Below are 18,099 nucleotides of genomic sequence, written 5' to 3'. Positions count from 1 at the left end.
AAAAACCAGAGGACATGCAGAAAAATACACGCGACCACGTGGAGAGAGAGAGACATGCAAACTCCAAATATATAGCAGGCATCAGAGTCAGGATCGTACGCACGACCTCCTGTATACCAGGCACGGTAGGTAACATCTCGCCACCATGGTGCCAAACTGCACTTGGCTACGAAGGGAAAGCCAACACAATCAGAAAATCATAGGCAACAGTCTCAGAGATATCACACAAGCCAAGAGAGGTGTGCATGGGCACTTGGGCCCCATGCCGGCCGCTGCCAGAGACATGCAGATGCAAGGTCTGGCCTCTGCGACCCTTCGCCCCTCACGAGCTACCGAGCTGAGGATGGTGTCATGCAGGAATAATGAAAGAGACCAATCCAAACTAAAGCCCATGAGGACATTGGTATTCTTAATTTGTAACCACACGCTTCTGACTCTGAGATCACATTTGCTACCTCGAGACTCAAACCAAAATCTAAATAGCTCTTGGCTCATGAACACTTCGGGATGGCCGGCAGGGATTTTAAACTTAATTCACACGCATCACAATGGCTCTAGAGTGCAGCCACTGCGACATCGTTAAGCATTCATGAAATATAAACGTTATTTTTGTAAGCTTAACGACGAGCTGTGAACGTCATAGGCTGCGTCTCCCCGAGCGGTTCTGCTGGGACGCGGTGGCGGCAGCCGCGCACTCACGCGGGGCGGTTTTCCAGGATGAGCGCCGTCGTGGACAGGGGCTCGAACTCCAGGGGCCTCCTCACCACCGGTGGCCCTGACAGCACCGCTGACGAGCGTCGCGCACGATCCTCGTACTCCTGTAGGACGGTGCAGGCGGCGTGAGCTCCTCAACCACACCTCCCTCCTCGCTCACACGCCCTCTCACTCACTCGCTTCCTAGCTCCATCTCTTACTTACTCGCCCTCTCACTCACTCGCTCCTTCCCTGGCTCTATCCTTCGCTCACTCGATCCCTCCCTCGCGCGCGCACTCACTCGCTCGCTCGCTCCCTCCCTAGCCCCATCCTTCGCTCACTCACCCTCTACCTCGTTCTCTTACTCTCTCTCTCTCACTTGCTTGTTCCCTCCTCCCTCGCTCCCTTTCTCACCATGCAGTGAATGGCAAGAGCATGGTAGCAGTGGTGCTGTTTTGACTCCACAGGTTGTATCATGCAACTGACATAGTAGAGATTGTATGTTAACAAAATTATATCCTCTATTTGACACATCGCTGTATTTACTCCGTGTCACACAGTAGATATTGCAGTCATTAATCATTAGGAGCACGGTTTGGTAATCATATTGTTGGCAGTGGCTCCCAACCTGTGGTACAAGGACCACTGGTGCTCCGTAGCACCATGGGAAGTGGTCTGCAGAACTCTTGCGGACAAGACTTCTTTCACTAAACACCAATTTACCACGACTGCACAGTGGTCCGCCAAACACGGTTTGAAGGGCCGACTGTGTCCATGGGAGCAGAATCGTTGGAAACCACTGCTCTGTGCGATTGGCCTGCTTTACGTAATGGCTGTAGTATTGGCACAGTTGTTGCAGCTCTGCTCTGCTGTGTGTAAAGGTGTTGCCATTCTGTAAGTGTGCTGTGGTCTCTTTTGTACAGCCAATGCTTTCTTAAGCCACACTTGTATGTTGTCATTATAGTCGAACTCAACATTTTCATACTGTCCAGTCCACAAACGGGAGAAACAAACGGAGACACAGAGACTGACAATGCAGAAACTAAAAGCTCCTTAAATCTGTGGCACACTGCCGCACCACGGCTAATCTTTCCGGCGCAGATTTCGGGGTAATCTGTGGTCGCCGCGGTTACAGGATCTATGAGCAGTTCCACCCCATCACCGAGGATTCATGGAGTTCGACTGTGATGGCAAATGTGGTGACTTTTCTTTCATATTCATCTCACAAGCTAACTAAACAAAACTAACCTTGCTTGCCATTCGGAGTTAGCATGCAAATGTATATTTAATTCGGTCAACGTGTGACCGAACTCTCAAATAAGCCTTGGATGGAGCTCCATTACATTGGCAGCACTGCGAGCCAGGTAAAAGTCCATTGGGCTACACATATGTTTGCAAGACTTGATGAAAAATTGTAATAGGCAAAATATTACATTATTATACTTTTATTATTAAGCTTATTTACCTAGGAAAGCCTCACTGAGTTTCATTACTTTTTGTGGAGGGTCCTGCCAAGTTTTCACAGTAGGTAGCGTTAAGTACTTTGTCTATTCAAATGGAGTCATTTTCGGGTAATTTTTTGAATTTAGCAAATTAGGACCACGATGATGGGATACAATGGCCGAGACTCGCGAATGACGGCAGGGTATCTTTAACGTATGCTGTTAAGCTGACAGAGCATTTTTGTGTTGTTAAATACTGCAGTATTAACCAGGGTGGCTGCTGGATTGGAACTGTCAACCTCTGCTACGAGCACCGAACGCGGTACCGCTGCGCCGTGTCATTGGCCAGCATGCACTTAAATCCGCTGGTGCGGCACTTTCAAAAGACCACGCTGCCGAAACGTCACACAGCAGGCACCCTGAAAGCTAAATAATTATTGGCTGCAGCTAAACGTCGTCTACTCTCTGCGTGTAAATTACTGTCACGCCACGTAACACACTGAATAAATTCGCACCATGTCAGTGGGTTTAACGTGGGCATATCCAGCATGGCCAAGCGTGCACTGGGAATGAGGAGAATTCAGGTTCCTTAACTCGCCAGGTGAGCCGACGCAAAGGCTCTTTCCTCTTCATGCAAAACTTAACAGCCTTGTGCGAGTTACCATTGTGTTTGCAGTGGAACTAAGCAAACCAAAACCACATGCAACTAAAAGGCGAGTATGAAACACATGCATTGAGCAAGAACATATAGTTTACACAAAACCACAACCACCAAGTGTTAGACGAATGTGAACCACGAAAAGCAATTGGTTGAGGCAACAGGCCCGAGGTGCAAGGCTGCTCTGCCTCGAGGCACACTCTCCGAGAGAGCGCGAGGGGTCGGCGTGATGGCAACAGGGGCATGCTAAGAGGGCCGGGTAGGGTGGGGGGGGTCGTTTGACATGCCTTAAACCCACAACAAGTTAATATAGGAGACACTGAGTCCGACGGGCTCTGGGATTCCAGCCAGCTGGAGTCACCTAGGAAAGTGGGAAAGGAGAGAACACACACAAGAGATGTACACATGCGCAGAGGAGGCATACAAAGACTTCGTACTCAGTTCACTGGAAGTTTGGACAGAACACGGTCTTTTATAGAACCCGAAATGAGTTGCTCTTTTGTTTTAAGATCCAAAACCATAGCTGCAGAACTGGAAAAATACTCTGCACAGCAATGCCCACGTGAATATAACCGCCCCGTCCCGGTGAAACCAGGGAAAACGTGGCCGACTACGGGAACATGGACTAAGCTCCTCGTTCTCGCGATCAGGTGATTTTCCAGAAATGCCTGATAATTTCTACATTTCTCATCTCTCCGAGACGATAAACTAGATACTTTTCTCGGAAACTTTGAGCACAGATGCCGATCATGGTTGTTTCTGCATTTGTCCAAGTCATTTGCACTCTGCTTTACATTCTCTCCTGTTTGGTCTCAGCTGTGTGTTGTGAGGCCCGTGTTGACCCAGGTCACCACAGCAGGAGAGACTTGGGGTCTCACTTGGCTTTTCAGCTCGTGAAAGAAAGTCTACAGATTAAGCAACGCGTGGGCCTACACGTCCTGACACTGCAGCACACTGCGGCTAATTTCACAGAGCTCAAGCGATGAGGATGGAATTATCAGTTGACAGCTCTTTCTTCAAATGCCATGAGTCTTGTATGCACCTATTTTGAACTTATTTCGCAACGTACATAGCCAACGGTGCGAATCGGAGGTACGGAGGAAGGGCAAATAAGCACGAAAAGAAGTTCGAAATAAAATTCGGACGAATGACCATGGTGCTTGTGCCAGGCTAGGTGTACTGCATACTCGCACTGGACTAACCACACACAGACACTTTACACACCGAACTGTCCTCGCAAACATCCCCCGTGTAGCCTGGACACACTGTTGGGGCAAGCGCTGTTCTCAACACCACGCCCGGCCGCCTTTGTCACCCCAGTGGCCATGTTTACACACCGCACCAGTAACTCATTTGATGCCGAGTCCACCTAGGGGAGGCCCAGGACACGCTCACATAATCGTCACCGGTGTTGGCCGTGAGCGGGATTCGTAGCGCAGCGCCACGAACTGCCGCGCCGAGGACTGGGAGTGGAACTTCTTTTGCACCGTACGAATATTATCGTGCCAATCGACTGTATTGACGGCACGCTGTACACAACGCGCACTGTACACGTGATTACCTACACACCGCACTGTACACACACCGCACTGTACATGTGTCGCACTGTACACCAGCCGCGCTGTACACCAGTCGCACTGTACACCAGTCACACTGTACACGTGCCCACTGTACACCAGTCGCACTGTACACACACCGCACTGTACACCAGTCTCACTGTACACGTGCCCACTGTACCCCAGTCTCACGGTACACACAACGCACTGTACACCAGTCGCACTGTACACCAGTCACACTGTACACGTGCCCACTGTACACCAGTCGCACTGTACACACACCGCACTGTACACCAGTCTCACTGTACACGTGCCCACTGTACCCCAGTCTCACGGTACACACACCGCACTGTACACCAGTCGCACTGTACACACACCGCACTGTACACCAGTCTCACTGTACACGTGCCCACTGTACCCCAGTCTCACGGTACACACACCGCACTGTACACCAGTCGCACTGTACGCGTGCGGGGGAGACGCCGCTCACCGTGGGCCGAGGCGGCGCGGGGCTCCGCGCGGAGTCTGCCCGTGCCGGCCATGGCTCAGAGGCCGCGCCGCGAGGTCGCCGCCATCCGCCGGCTCCCCCCTCGTCTCTCACTCACTCAGAGGAGCCTCTCGCTCACTCACTGAGAGCCCGCGGCAGCAGCTGCAGCCTCACGGCGCCGCCACTTGCCTCGAGTGGCGCGAACAGCGCAGCCACCACCACTCACCACCAACACCAGTCCCCCTCACCACCACTCACCACCACTCACCCTCACCACCACCACCGCTCCCCCTCACCACCACTCACCACCACCACCACACCACTCCCCCTCACCACCACTCACCACCAACACCACCAACACCAGTCCCCCTCACCACCACTCACCACCAACACCACTCACCACCACTCACCCTCACCACCACCACCGCTCCCCCTCACCACCACTCCCCCTCACCACCACTCACCACCACCGCTCTTCCCCACCACCGCTAACCCTCACCACTACCGCTCACCACAATTCCCCCTCACCACTACCGCTCACCACAACTCACCCTCACCACTACCGCTCACCACAACTCACCCTCACCACTTCATTTTCCCCTCGTCACACTGCTCGCCCTCAAACCACGTCATGCTCAACTTTGTGATCCATTCGCTGGGAATTGTTGCGCGCTACTGTGATGACGTAAACACGCGCCGAAGGTTCTCTGCGTTGTTGTTGTTGTTATCACGAGGTTATAGGCCGGCCGATTGCTGTAATGTCTTAAACACGAAATCAAATGAAACACGAGCGAGAGAGACGAGGCTTATGGCTGCTGCTGCTGCTGCCGTGGTGGTGGTGGCCCAGGCTGAATGTGAAGAGATCAAAGCAGGCGTCATGACGCGATCTGCAAGGAGCAGAGTGGCTGTGTGTGTGTGAATGTAACTCCCAACACGCTGACTGCCGAGCTGTGCTAACGCGTCAGTCTTAACGCGTGCAGGTATGTTGAACTTCTTTCGCACGGTACGTAGCCAAACGTGCTACTCGGAGGTGCGAACATTTGCTACAAACGGACAATCGGTAATATGAAAAATAACATGGACACTTAAAACATTGGGATGAATATCAGCTGCAAGGACTTCCTTCTTGCCACGGTGGAGACTGGGCGGGCGAGTTAACAGGCGACTGGTGCCAGACTGGAATGCGATGGATCAGCGAGGACAACCAGCTGATGTTGTCTGTAGGAGCGACACAGAGGCCCCGGGGCAATCAGCTGATGCTGTCTGTAGGAGCCTCACAGAGGCCCCGGGGCAATCAGCTGCTGTCTGTAGCAGCCCCACAGAGGCCCCGGGGCAACCAGCTGATGTCTGTAGGAGCCCCACAGAGGCCCCGGGGCAATCAGCTGCTGTCTGTAGGAGCCCCACAGAGGCCCCGGGGCAACCAGCTGATGTCTGTAGGAGCCCCACAGAGGCCCCGGGGCAATCAGCTGCTGTCTGTAGGAGCCCCACAGAGGCCCCGGGGCAACCAGCTGATGTCTGTAGGAGCATCACAGAGGCCCTGGGGCAACCAGCTGATGTCTGTAGGAGCATCACAGAGGCCCCGGGGCAATCAGCTGATGCTGTCTGTAGGAGCATCACAGAGGCCCCGGGGCAACCAGCTGATGCTGTCTGTAGGAGCCTCACAGAGTCCCCAGGGCAACCAGCTGATGTTGTCTGTAGGAGTGTCACAGAGTCCCCGGGGCCACCAGCTGATGTTGTCTGTAGGAGTGTCACAGAGTCCCCGGGGCCACCAGCTGATGTTGTCTGTAGGAGTGTCACAGAGTCCCCAGGGCAACCAGCTGATGCTGTCTGTAGGAGCGACACAGAGGCCCCGGGGCCACCAGCTGATGTTGTCTGTAGGAGTGTCACAGAGTCCCCGGGGCAACCAGCTGATGCTGTCTGTAGGCAGCGACACAGAGGCCCCGGGGCAACCAGCTCATGCTGTCTGTAGGACCCCCACAGAGGCCCCGGGGCAATCAGCTGATGCTGTCTGTAGGAGTGTCACAGAGGCCCCGGGGCAACCAGCTGATGTTGTCTGTAGGAGTGTCACAGAGTCCCCGGGGCAACCAGCTGATGATGTCTGTAAGAGCCTCAGAGGCCCCGGGGCAACCAGCTGATGTTGTCTGTAGGAGTGTCACAGAGTCCCCGGGGCAACCAGCTGATGATGTCTGTAAGAGCCTCAGAGGCCCCGGGGCAACCAGCTGATGTTGTCTGTAGGAGCCCCACAGAGGCCCCGGGGCCACCAGCTGATGTTGTCTGTAGGAGTGTCACAGAGTCCCCGGGGCAACCAGCTGATGATGTCTGTAAGAGCCTCAGAGGCCCCGGGGCAACCAGCTGATGTTGTCTGTAGGAGCCTCACAGAGGCCCCGGAGCAACCAGCTGATGTTGTCTGTAGGAGCCCCACAGAGGCCCCGGGGCCACCAGCTGATGTTGTCTGTAGGAGTGTCACAGAGTCCCCGGGGCAACCAGCTGATGCTGTCTGTAGGAGCGACACAGAGGCCCCGGGGCAACCAGCTCATGCTGTCTGTAGGAGCCTCACAGAGGCCCCGGGGCAACCAGCTGATGCTGTCTGTAGGAGTGTCACAGAGGCCCCGGGGCAACCAGCTGATGCTGTCTGTAGGAGCGACACAGAGGCCCCGGGGCAACCAGCTGATGCTGTCTGTAGGAGTGACACAGAGGCCCCGGGGCAACCAGCTGATGCTGTCTGTAGGAGCGACACAGAGGCCCCGGGGCAACCAGCTGATGCTGTCTGTAGGAGCGACACAGAGGCCCCGGGGCAACCAGCTGATGCTGTCTGTAGGAGCGACACAGAGGCCCCGGGGCAACCAGCTGATGCTGTCTGTAGGAGCCTCACAGAGAACCTCAGGCAAATCCATGTCGAGGGCGGTAACGCGTTCACCACCGCTCCTTGCAAAGGTTTGCGGTTTGAACACCGTGGCCAGGGCTGGTTATTACTGCGGGTCTGTATTACTCAGAGCTGTACGCTTTGCCCTATTCTTGCACAGGGAAATTTAGTTTTCAGCTCCATACGGCGTACAGCCGTTTCAATATGGACAAACATTTGTTTTGTCTATTTGTGTTTCTCCCTTGTGATGGGACTTTGTAGGATGAACGTTGAGATGTATAAGGGCACGGGGTGACCAATAAGGTCTGAATTGGTCTGTAATAGGGTAGTCATTGATCAGGGGTTGACTGGTATGATTACTGCGGGTGTATTGATCATCAAAGTACCGTGAATTGTGTTGACATGAGATGTGATTTAAAACGCTCTAAGACAATCACCCCCGTACCCGTATAAAGGGCAGCGCTATAGAAAAATAAATAAATGATGTTTCATGGCACCTGTGAGGGCAACCTCATGTTTGAAGTAGCATAAATAGCTCATTATAAGTATTAAAAAAATATTATAATTCAGTCCATCGGACAATGGGTCATCACAACTCGACTGGAGATTAAAGACCGTTCACATTCCAGTCACAAACCCATTCGTATTGATGTAACCTTCTGACCCACCCCCTACTGGACATCTGTGAAAAAAGAGCTTCAAAAGCTCATTGGCTTCCTCCAGGATAAATAAATATTCTGATTCAGTTATACAATGATGTAGGACAACAGACAAGACATGGGCACGCCCAGGCTTTGAATGCGAAGCATCCCCCGAGTGCTGGAAGGCCAATGAGCTTACTCGCATGAGACCATCACCAGGCCAATGCGTACATCTCCTTTATGAATGGAAAAATAAAGACAATCCACAGCACGGCAGTGCGATTGTCACCCTGCAACCCAAACTGTGGACCGTACATTAAACCCATAGACAGAGCCCCAGAGATCGATTAAAGACAAGCCGCAGGAGGGCGAGTGATTGTGGCCATGCAACTAAAACTGTGCACCATATAGTAAACTACCGTCGTCTGCGCTCCTGCAACTAAGGAATCGCAAAACTCTTGAAGCCGTCTCGCGGCTAGCAGACCTCGACATTGGTCCTCAAAATATTGCCATTATACGCAGGTCACATAATACAAAATAATTTGCATAAGTCAAAGAAATTAATACATTTATAATACGCACTTGTTTAATTAAATTCAGAGGCGTAGGAAACCACAAAAAAGCAAGGGAGGAATTGCCCTACCTCTGTGGTCCTATATTGGAACGTTTGGTCAACTCCATCAATGAGTGTCCATACATAGGGGAGGAAACCGGAACACCGGGAGAAGACCCACGCTTGCGAAGGGGGTAACTCAATCCCCTGCACTTGTACACATGGAATACAGATGGAAATTAACCCACTTGCTCTACTGCCATCATACCCTGGCACGCTGAAAGGTGGCGATCTCACCGTCCAGTGGGTTTGGGAGTTTTACGAATGTTATCCACCAACCCTCGATGCCTCCACAGTGCTGCATTACTGGCCAGGTGCAAAAGCATAGCTACAACACTGCACATGATGTTATATTTGAACGTAGCTGCAGCTAACCACTTACCCAACGGAGTGATGCACTAATCATCAGTCTGTGAGTTTCCACACTGCACGTATGCAGTGAAGGTGTCACCTGTGGTCATCACCCTGTATAGGAAATGCATTTTAAGTTTTCCGTGCCATAATGACTCCACAGAGCGGAGGAGAGAGGTTAGAAGCCAGGCACCTGTGTGTGTATGCGTGTCCCTGTTGCTGGATTTGCAGCTGTGCAAACATTGACAATGCAGACCCCAACCCACAAGTACACGGAGCAATCACACACACACGCACAGATTACTTACCACACACAGAGTACTCACCACGCACAGAACACTTGCTAGAGCATTCACCACACACAGGGCTCTCACCCACAGAGCACTCACCCACACAGAACTCGCCCACACAGAACTCGCCACACAGAGCACTCACCACACAGTGGTGATTGAGTTAATTGAGTGAAGTGCGAGTGAGAGACATATGTGAGTTCTATATGTGCAGTGAGTGAATGGGTGACGGTGTGGGTGACGTGTGGGTGAGTGACAGTGTGGGTGACCTGTGGGTGAGTGACAGTGTCGGTGGCATGTGGGTGAATGACGGCGTGGGTGACGTGTGGGTGACGTGTGGGTGAGTGACGGAGTGGGTGACGTGTGGGTGGGTGACGTGTGGGTGGGTGATGTGTGGGTGACGTGTGGGTGAGTGGCGGTGTGGGTGACGTGTGGGTGAGTGACGGAGTGGGTGACGTGTGGGTGGGTGACGTGTGGGTGGGTGATGTGTGGGTGACGTGTGGGTGAGTGGCGGTGTGGGTGACGTGTGGGTGAGTGACGGCGTGGGTGATGTGTGGGTTAGTGAAGGTGTGGGTTAGTGAAGGTGTGGGTGAGTGAAGGTGTGGGTGAGTGACGTGTGGGTGGGTGACGTGTGGGTGAGTGAAGGTGTGGGTGACGTGTGGGTGAGTGACGTGTGAGTGACGGCGTGGGTGATGTGTGGGTGAGTGACGGCGTGGGTGATGTGTGGGTTAGTGAAGGTGTGGGTTAGTGAAGGTGTGGGTAAGTGAAGGTGTGGGTGAGTGACGTGTGGGTGGGTGACGTGTGGGTGAGTGAAGGTGTGGGTGACGTGTGGGTGAGTGACGTGTGAGTGACGGCGTGGGTGACGTGTGGGTGAGTTACGGCGTGGGTGAGTGAAGGTGTGGGTAATGGCGCGAGTGAGTGACGTGACCTCACTGAGTGCCTGCGAGTCTATCGCCCCGGCAAGCCAGTTCACACATTTAAACCCAACTAAGGCGGCGCTTTCCCCACACACGCAGCCGTCCGTGTTGCCCGTTAGCAGTTGTAGCCCATCCCCCTGAGCGCGAGCCGCAGGGACGGGCTGCCTAGAGGCAGTGGTGCCGACAAATACTGCCCCCGTAGGCAGAGGCTGGCATGATCACGAGTTCTACAGTGAATTGCACGTGCGCGTGCACGCAGGAGGGATATGTTCCAATAATATTATTGGTGTTCATCCAAAAATTTTGGCAAAGGTATGGAGGTTTTTGAAAATGAAAAAACGATTTTGTTGTGGATCGATTTGAACACGTGACGTCACATCAAGTTGTGTGCGCCCTGCTGCTGCTGCTGCTATGTGAGAGCCTTCCCCAAACGTGCTGTAGCCACATTCTTGTTTGGCAAAGCCGGCTCTACATGCACAGGCCTTTGCTTTTCAAGGCAGGAAGCACTGCCGGGCGAGCGTACGAACACATCAACCCTACCAAGGGGTGGACTGCTGACCATGCCGCATGTCGGAATCACCCGGATCCACAACGCCCTCCCCTGTGCCAGGGGGGAAAGTCCATCAGGTAGAAGAGATGAAGAGATGAAGACCTGATGATAAACTAATACAGGAGTCGGCAACCAAAAATAAGAAGCCATTTTTTTCGAATTTCAAGAGCTAAAATGCACGTGAATGAGACGGTGGTCTTTAATAAATAACGTCAGGAATCAGTCCTTAAAGAGCCGCATGCGGCAGGGTTTGTTAATGCATTTCAATGACATTATGTAACTCAGCAGCGTTTCCCTATGGGGTATTCCAGGTGTAACAAAGGTTTGCACAGAAGGGCATGAGAACCCACTTGCTGTGCTCCTAGCCTCCGTCCAACCCACCGCGTGGAGGGCTACTTAAATCCCGCGAAACGCCAACACTGAAACGCCAACCCTTAAACGCCAACGCTTAAACGCCAACCCTTAAACGCCAACGTTTAAACGCCAACCCTTAAACGCCAACCCTTATATATAAACCCTTAAACACACCCCTTAAACATAAAATCTTAAACGACAACTCTTAAACGGCCGGCCACTTCTGTCCCAGGCCGTGCGCTTGTAGCCTCTGCACGTGCACGCACGCTCGCCGTACCTTTTGGATGGCTCGAGAGTCGCGGTTGGAGCCACTGCGCACCGGGACCCTGCCGAACAGCCTCCACCCCGGCACGCTCGGGCCCGCTCCCACCGAGGAGCTCGGCACCTTGGCCCCAAACAAGCTCCTGTGGGAACAGAGATTCGCACCATGCTCAGTTTGCGTCGCCACTTCACGCAAGACACAACCGGAAATAACAACAGAGAAACAACGAATTTAATATTGCACAACGCCCATCCAAATCCACGTGCCCGGTGCTGGTCTCACTGGAGCCTGTGGCCGCCTCCCAGTCACTGTTGCTGTTTTGTGAACTCCTCCGCCGAACGCCACACTTCACAGTACAAGCGCCAGTGGGTCCCGGCGTCCACAGTGCAGCGCGATGCAGCCGCGGCTTCGCACTGTGCAGACCAGGGCTAGGCCAGGCCTCAGTGATTGAGTTAATGTAATGTGATTTTTGTTTATCTACAGATGACTCTGAAATGTCAACCCCTGTCATCGTCGTAGGAGATGGGCAATTGGTCGGTCGTTCTGAGAGTGGTAGCTGAATGGCTCTCGGTTCTGGGTGTGGAGGCCCTGGTGCAGCACTGACCATGTCTGAAGGCAGAGGAGCCTCTCACAAGCCATAGTTTTAATATAACAGATTGTGATTATTATTATTGTTCATTTTACAGACGAAACGCATCAATAGTGCCTAAACGATAACGTTTCAACCAGTGCACATTACCTGCCATGACACTGGGATCGGAAACATGGCTATGACAGAGACCGTGGAACAAAATATGAAGAGTGTTAGTCCTGTGCAGTATCTTGAGATGCTTGGGTATTTTTATACGTGACATCAATTAAAAGTATCATAATCAACATCCTCGACTTGAGAGCCTGGTTTATGTTGGGTGATTACCCCGGATTGACACCCAGAGTCTGGGCCCAAGAATTGCCACCCAGCAGAATCCAGGCACCTTGGCATTTGTTAAAATTCCATACAGAATATTTTTGTATCTATGATCACTGAGCTGCAACAGAATGAAAAGCTGTTTTAGAAGGTGTGTGAATGAAATGGTTTCTCTGAATTCTCTGTGCGCTATGAAGATGCCAATGGCTGAAACTTCGCCTTTTCCTTTGAAGGTAGCGCTTCCGATGAATGCGTTATATTGAACACCCACCGGGAGAAGAATCCGCTGAGGCCCTGCAGGCTGCCCTGGGGTGCGTGCGTCGGCTCGGCACCGGGAGGCCGCGGCTCGGCCTTCTGCCCAGGAGCCCACTCGCAGCTGTTGCGCGCGTGTAGGTTCACGTCCATGAACATCGACTCGTCCGTGTGCAGTGGCACGATGGCGCTCGAGGCGCTGTCCAGGTGCATCCCAGAAAAGTCCGAGAGGCTCACGCTGCCCGACAGCTCGGTGCTGGTGCTGGACAGGCTCAGGCCATCCGTCCTGCCGTGCCAGCCCTGCAACCCGTCCGGGACGTCGCCCAGGTCGCCGTTGCAGCCGGGTCGCGGCGCGGGCAAGGGGCGCCGCACGCCGTGACCAGCCTCGTACCGCGCGGAGCCGAACGACGGCGCCGGCGGCAGGCTGCGAGAGCTCTCGCTGACCGCGCAGGCGCCGCTTGCATCGGACTGGCCCAAGCAAAGAGAACTTGTTTTGCCCCTCGACCTGGGGTGAGCGGCATCCGGGTCACCGACTTGCAGCACCGGGACAGAGATTCCATCGTTCGTCTTCTCTGTCTTCTCGGCAGCATCACAAGGACTCTCGGAGACCACCGGACCCTTGAGCTCCATCGTTCTCAACGTCTGTACAGAACTGGGGCCGTTCGCTGCAGGAGCTGCCTCGTGGTTCCCATCGGCCTTTAAATTCATGCCAGCAGCGCACTCGGAACTCAAGAGAGCATGCAGTCTTCAAATGAAATCAGTTGGACGGGCAAGTAAAAAGATGCTGTGTTCATAGAACCACTTTTTCCGAGGATTAATGTGTTGTGAACACAGTGGTTATACAATGCCCTTGAATCGCAATTCCATACTTTCATTTCTGTGTAAGAACAACAGTTGTGTCTGCATAAAACAAGGTGAGTGTCGTTTATGAAGCTCTCTTCAAATGTTCCGTCACTGCCATCATGTATCCTGAAACAATAATCGCACATTCAAATGTTAGAAACAGTGACGAAATCGCCGACTAAATGCGTTTTCAATATGGCGAGAGCACAAGTTCCATCGGTATTGAACACAGACGGGGCAGCACGGCAGCAGCGCAGTGGCAATACTGGTGCCTCACAACAAGAGGGCCCTGGGTTCGAGTCCAAACTCAGGCACCTTCCTGTGTGGAGTTGCATGTTCTCTCCACCTGCTCTGCATGGGATACCTCCGAGTTGTCCGGTTTCCTCCGAAAGATAAAAAAAACCACGCAATGTAACCGGTGTTGGCCAAACCATCCCAATGCATAACAACTAAACTGCAAATTACGGAAGTGTGATTACATATAACGACATCTCCCCCTACTGCAAAAATGTGTCAGGACCCTGCTGAAAAAGTCTTGACGCTTTCTTGGGTAAACAAAAACAATTATGTAATTATTACGAACTGATTAAATCCACAATTTCAAATTTGCCTTCAACTAAACGGTGGAAAAACACTCTGCAGTAATTAATTAAATAACGACGGCTAGGGGCGCATCCAGGGGGAGGGAGCATCCAGGGGGAGGGAGCATGGGAGGACTTGGAGAGAGATATGGAGGGGAAAGAGAAACTAGAGAAGACAGTTCGAGGCGGAGGAAGAGACCAAGGTACAGGGTTGGTGGAAAGGAAGAGTGGGAGGAGAACCTTCTGAAAGGGTCAGAATGGACGGGCAGGAGGAGATAGAGAGTGCGATGTGTGGATGGGGCTGGGGAGAGCGCTCCCTACGACTCGTGTGACTCTCTTACACCTCTATCCTGTATCAAAGTGCCACCAAATCCCCCTCGCAGGACGCCGTAGCGAGTGACTATGGAGGGGTTAATGCCTGGACGTGGCACAAACCGCTCGCAGGTGCTCTCGACGCCGAGCATGCCCACACGTGCCGCTGCTGCCGCCTGGCCCAACCGCCGCGTCTGCCAGGAGACCCAGGAGGCCGGGCCCTCTGCAGTGCTGGCGTGCACTCACCGCACACCACCTCTCTCTAAGCTGCCTCGTGACTGGGGCGCCGCGGTGGCTCGGAGATGTTAACTTCATCGCCTGGTATACAGGAGGTTGTGGGTTCAATCCCGACCCTGATGCCTACTGTATATTTGGATTTTTCTCCGGGTCCTCTGGTTTCTCCCTCCACATTTAGAAACATGCGTTTAGATTATTTGGTTGCTATACATTTCCACGTAAGCCACTTTGTTGAGCTATCATTTGTGGACAAATCGCTTCTGAAAAAGACATACATAGCTGAGTGGGTCTAACCTGGTAGAATAAATAAAAATGGTTTAGTTTAGTTTTTTTAGTTTGACGATAAAATGGTCCACCCACTCTTATAAAGAGATCAACAAATATGGTTAAACAAGGTTCTGCTGCTGTAGGCGAGAAGGAAGATCGTCAAACGGCACGAGGGGAGTTTTGCAGTCAGGGAAAACGGCCCCATGGAGATCACGCGGCTTCCGGCAACCGAAGGCCTCGCCCCCCCTCCGCTCGCTGGGAACCCGAGCCGGTGGAAACCCGGTCTGTTCAGATCGAGTAACCAGACGTTGCAACTTAAAGGCACAAGCCGTTTGTGGTCTCAACTGAACAAAAGTACGCGAACAGCCATCCACCAAGGGGCGAGGTGTCACCGCTTGTTACAACGTTGACGCATCACTCGATTTGCTTCACTGACAGAATAAACACTCCGTAGAGGAGCAGGTTCGGGCAATTCAACTAAAACTATTTTCTATTTTACCAGGTAAGGCCCACTGAACTATGAAGCTCTTTTTCAGAAGCAACCTGGCCACGAAATGATAGCTCAACTAAGTGGCTTAGCATGTGGAAATTTATAGCAGCCAAATACTCTAAACGCTTGTTACTAAATGTGGAGGGAAAAACCGGAGGACCCGGAGAAAATCCACGCGACCACGGGGAGAACATGCAAACTCCAAATATACAGCAGGCTTCAGGGTTGGGATCGAACCCACGACCTCCTGTGGCACTATGAGCCCCTATACACAAGCATTACTACTCGCATAGCTCACAGTGGCATACCACTCAAGCAAACAAGCAGCCATGCATCGAGTCATGGAAATCAAGTTTCACAATACATGCATATAATTGTGTCTAAGAATTATTTTCTTATCTTGTTGCACTTTAAGGCTTTGCATATCACTTTACACCCTTGCAAGCGAGATGTTCCATCTCAACCAATGATCCGGATAAAATATTTTAATTAATAAATAACAAACAGAACTTAAAAACCTTGCCGCCACTAGAGGTTCTGAATTTCCATTCTTGAAATAAAATAGTGATCCTGAATCGTGACAGCTGAGAAGCAAGTGCGACCTTTCCTCACTGGCCTACTTTCCACTAAGCTGCAGGGAAGGGATTTTATGTCGACCCAGACTGAGAACCCCACGACGTGTGGCCGTGCAGAGCTTAGCCGATTGGGTTTGTGGGCCCTTGCGCCTGCCCTAGGACCCACTGTCGAAGGAAAGGCTCAGGCTCAGGACACCGCACGCCTCCTTGTCGGACGCGTCTGAATATGAACTGGATTAACGTTCAAGACATTTCTCTTTTGCAACCTGACAGGCGTACATTGATGGGCTATGCGTATACCCATCTGTGTTGTCCTCAGCGATCTCCAAATGGATGCAGCCACTCACTGCCGAGGACAATGGAGCCAAGGCGGTTAAAGCACAAAACGTGCACCTTAGGGTTAGACACCATAACACAGCCCCAAAAGGGCCCACGATCACCAGTTCGTTCATTCAATCTCGTAGAGTTTACTCTTCCGCAAGGTTAAATAACCAAAATCACTCTAACAGCGCGCCATCATGTTCGAGTATGCAAGCTCAGCAGTTATCTTACCTGGTTAGTGCTTTTACGGGACACTGTGCGAGAACACCAGGTGTTATCGGCTTAGGCTGCGAGATGACAGAAGAGCGATTGTTTCTTGAATGCGTCTGTGTGGAGCTTTGGGCGCGAAACCGTCATGCCCAGGGGATCTATCTGTGAGCTCCGGGTCCTCCTCCCACATGCCTTGTGCTCGTTAGAGACCGGGACCTTCAGCCGAGACACCTCCTGCACCGCCCGGGACCCAGCAGAAGACAGAATGCACTCCCATCAATAGCTGGTGTCATTCATGCATCCATCACGCACCACGCACCACACACACACACGCACCACACACACCCCACACACATCCACCACACACACACCACACACATGCACCGCACACATCCATGCACAGACCACACTCACACCACACTCTAACGAACCCGGGGGCACTCGCCACTCACCCACAACCACTCATCCACAACCACTCACCCAGTCTGCCTCACCCACAACCACTCACCCAGTCTGCCTCACCCACAACCACTCACCCCAGTCTGCCTCACCCACAACCACTCACCCAGTCTGCCTCACCCACAACCACTCACCCAGTCTGCCTCACCCACAACCACTCACCCAGTCTGCCTCACCCACAACCACTCACCCAGTCTGCCTCACCCACAACCACTCACCCCAGTCTGCCTCACCCACAACCACTCACCCAGTCTGCCTCACCCACAACCACTCACCCACAACCACTCACCCCAGTCTGCCTCACCCACAACCACTCACCCCAGTCTGCCTCACCCACAACCACTCACCCAGTCTGCCTCACCCACAACCACTCACCCAGTCTGCCTCACCCACAACCACTCACCCCAGTCTGCCTCACCCACAACCACTCACCACTCTCCCAGACCCAATCACCACTCACCCAGTCCGACCCACAACCACTCACCCACAACCACTCACCACTCACCCAGACCCGATCACGACTCACCACTCGGGTGGGAGTAGAAGTGTCGGATCAGTACCCGGCGTCGGCCTCATCGCCTCACATAGACGCAGCCGCGCAGTGGACGAGCAAACAACAGCACAACAACCACCACAACCACAACAACAGCACAACCACCACCACAGCACCACAACAACAGCAGCACAACCATAACAACACAACCACCACCACAGCAGCACAACCACAGCAGCACAACCACAACCACAACAGCAGCAGCACAACACAACAGCAGCACAACCACAACCACCACAACAACACAACAGCAGCACAACCACAACAACACAACCACCACCACAGCAGCACAACCACCACAACACAACCACAACAACAGCAGCAGCACAACCACAACAACACAACCACCACCACCACAGCAGCAGGAGGCTCGAGACGTCAACAGGTGCCGCGGGTGACGGAGGAAGAGAGGCGG

At 52.8% G+C, this 18,099-nt stretch overlaps 1 protein-coding gene across 8 annotated transcripts in view; it reads right to left on the bottom strand.

Annotated features, from left to right (window-relative positions):
* The window catches only part of LOC133345689 (TBC1 domain family member 14-like), a 32,335-nt gene extending 14,430 nt beyond the window's left edge, over positions 1-17,905 (bottom strand). Inside the window, exons 1-5 of one of the 8 annotated variants that reach the window (XM_061556665.1) lie at positions 17,658-17,905; positions 16,694-16,906; positions 12,856-13,805; positions 11,693-11,819; positions 700-818 (exon numbers count right to left, since the gene is read on the bottom strand). In XM_061556665.1, coding sequence (XP_061412649.1) covers positions 700-818; positions 11,693-11,819; positions 12,856-13,544 — 935 coding nt within the window. In that variant the 5' untranslated portion in view covers positions 13,545-13,805; positions 16,694-16,906; positions 17,658-17,905. Of the gene's footprint in view, positions 1-699; positions 819-3,080; positions 3,155-4,017; positions 4,037-4,199; positions 4,273-4,839; positions 5,079-5,416; positions 5,436-11,692; positions 11,820-12,855; positions 13,806-16,693; positions 16,907-17,657 lie in introns of those variants that run through there. The other 7 variants (XM_061556664.1, XM_061556663.1, XM_061556667.1 and 4 more) reach the window with 7 other exon arrangements.
* Positions 17,906-18,099: the final 194 nt, after the last annotated feature.

Source organism: Lethenteron reissneri, chromosome 22, assembly GCF_015708825.2.
Source record: "Lethenteron reissneri isolate LAM-NWPU_2019-01 chromosome 22, ASM1570882v1, whole genome shotgun sequence".
Taxonomy (NCBI): Eukaryota; Metazoa; Chordata; class Hyperoartia; order Petromyzontiformes; family Petromyzontidae; genus Lethenteron; species Lethenteron reissneri.
Note: the sequence above shows the minus strand (reverse complement) of the source record. Positions and strands in the feature narration are given on the sequence as shown.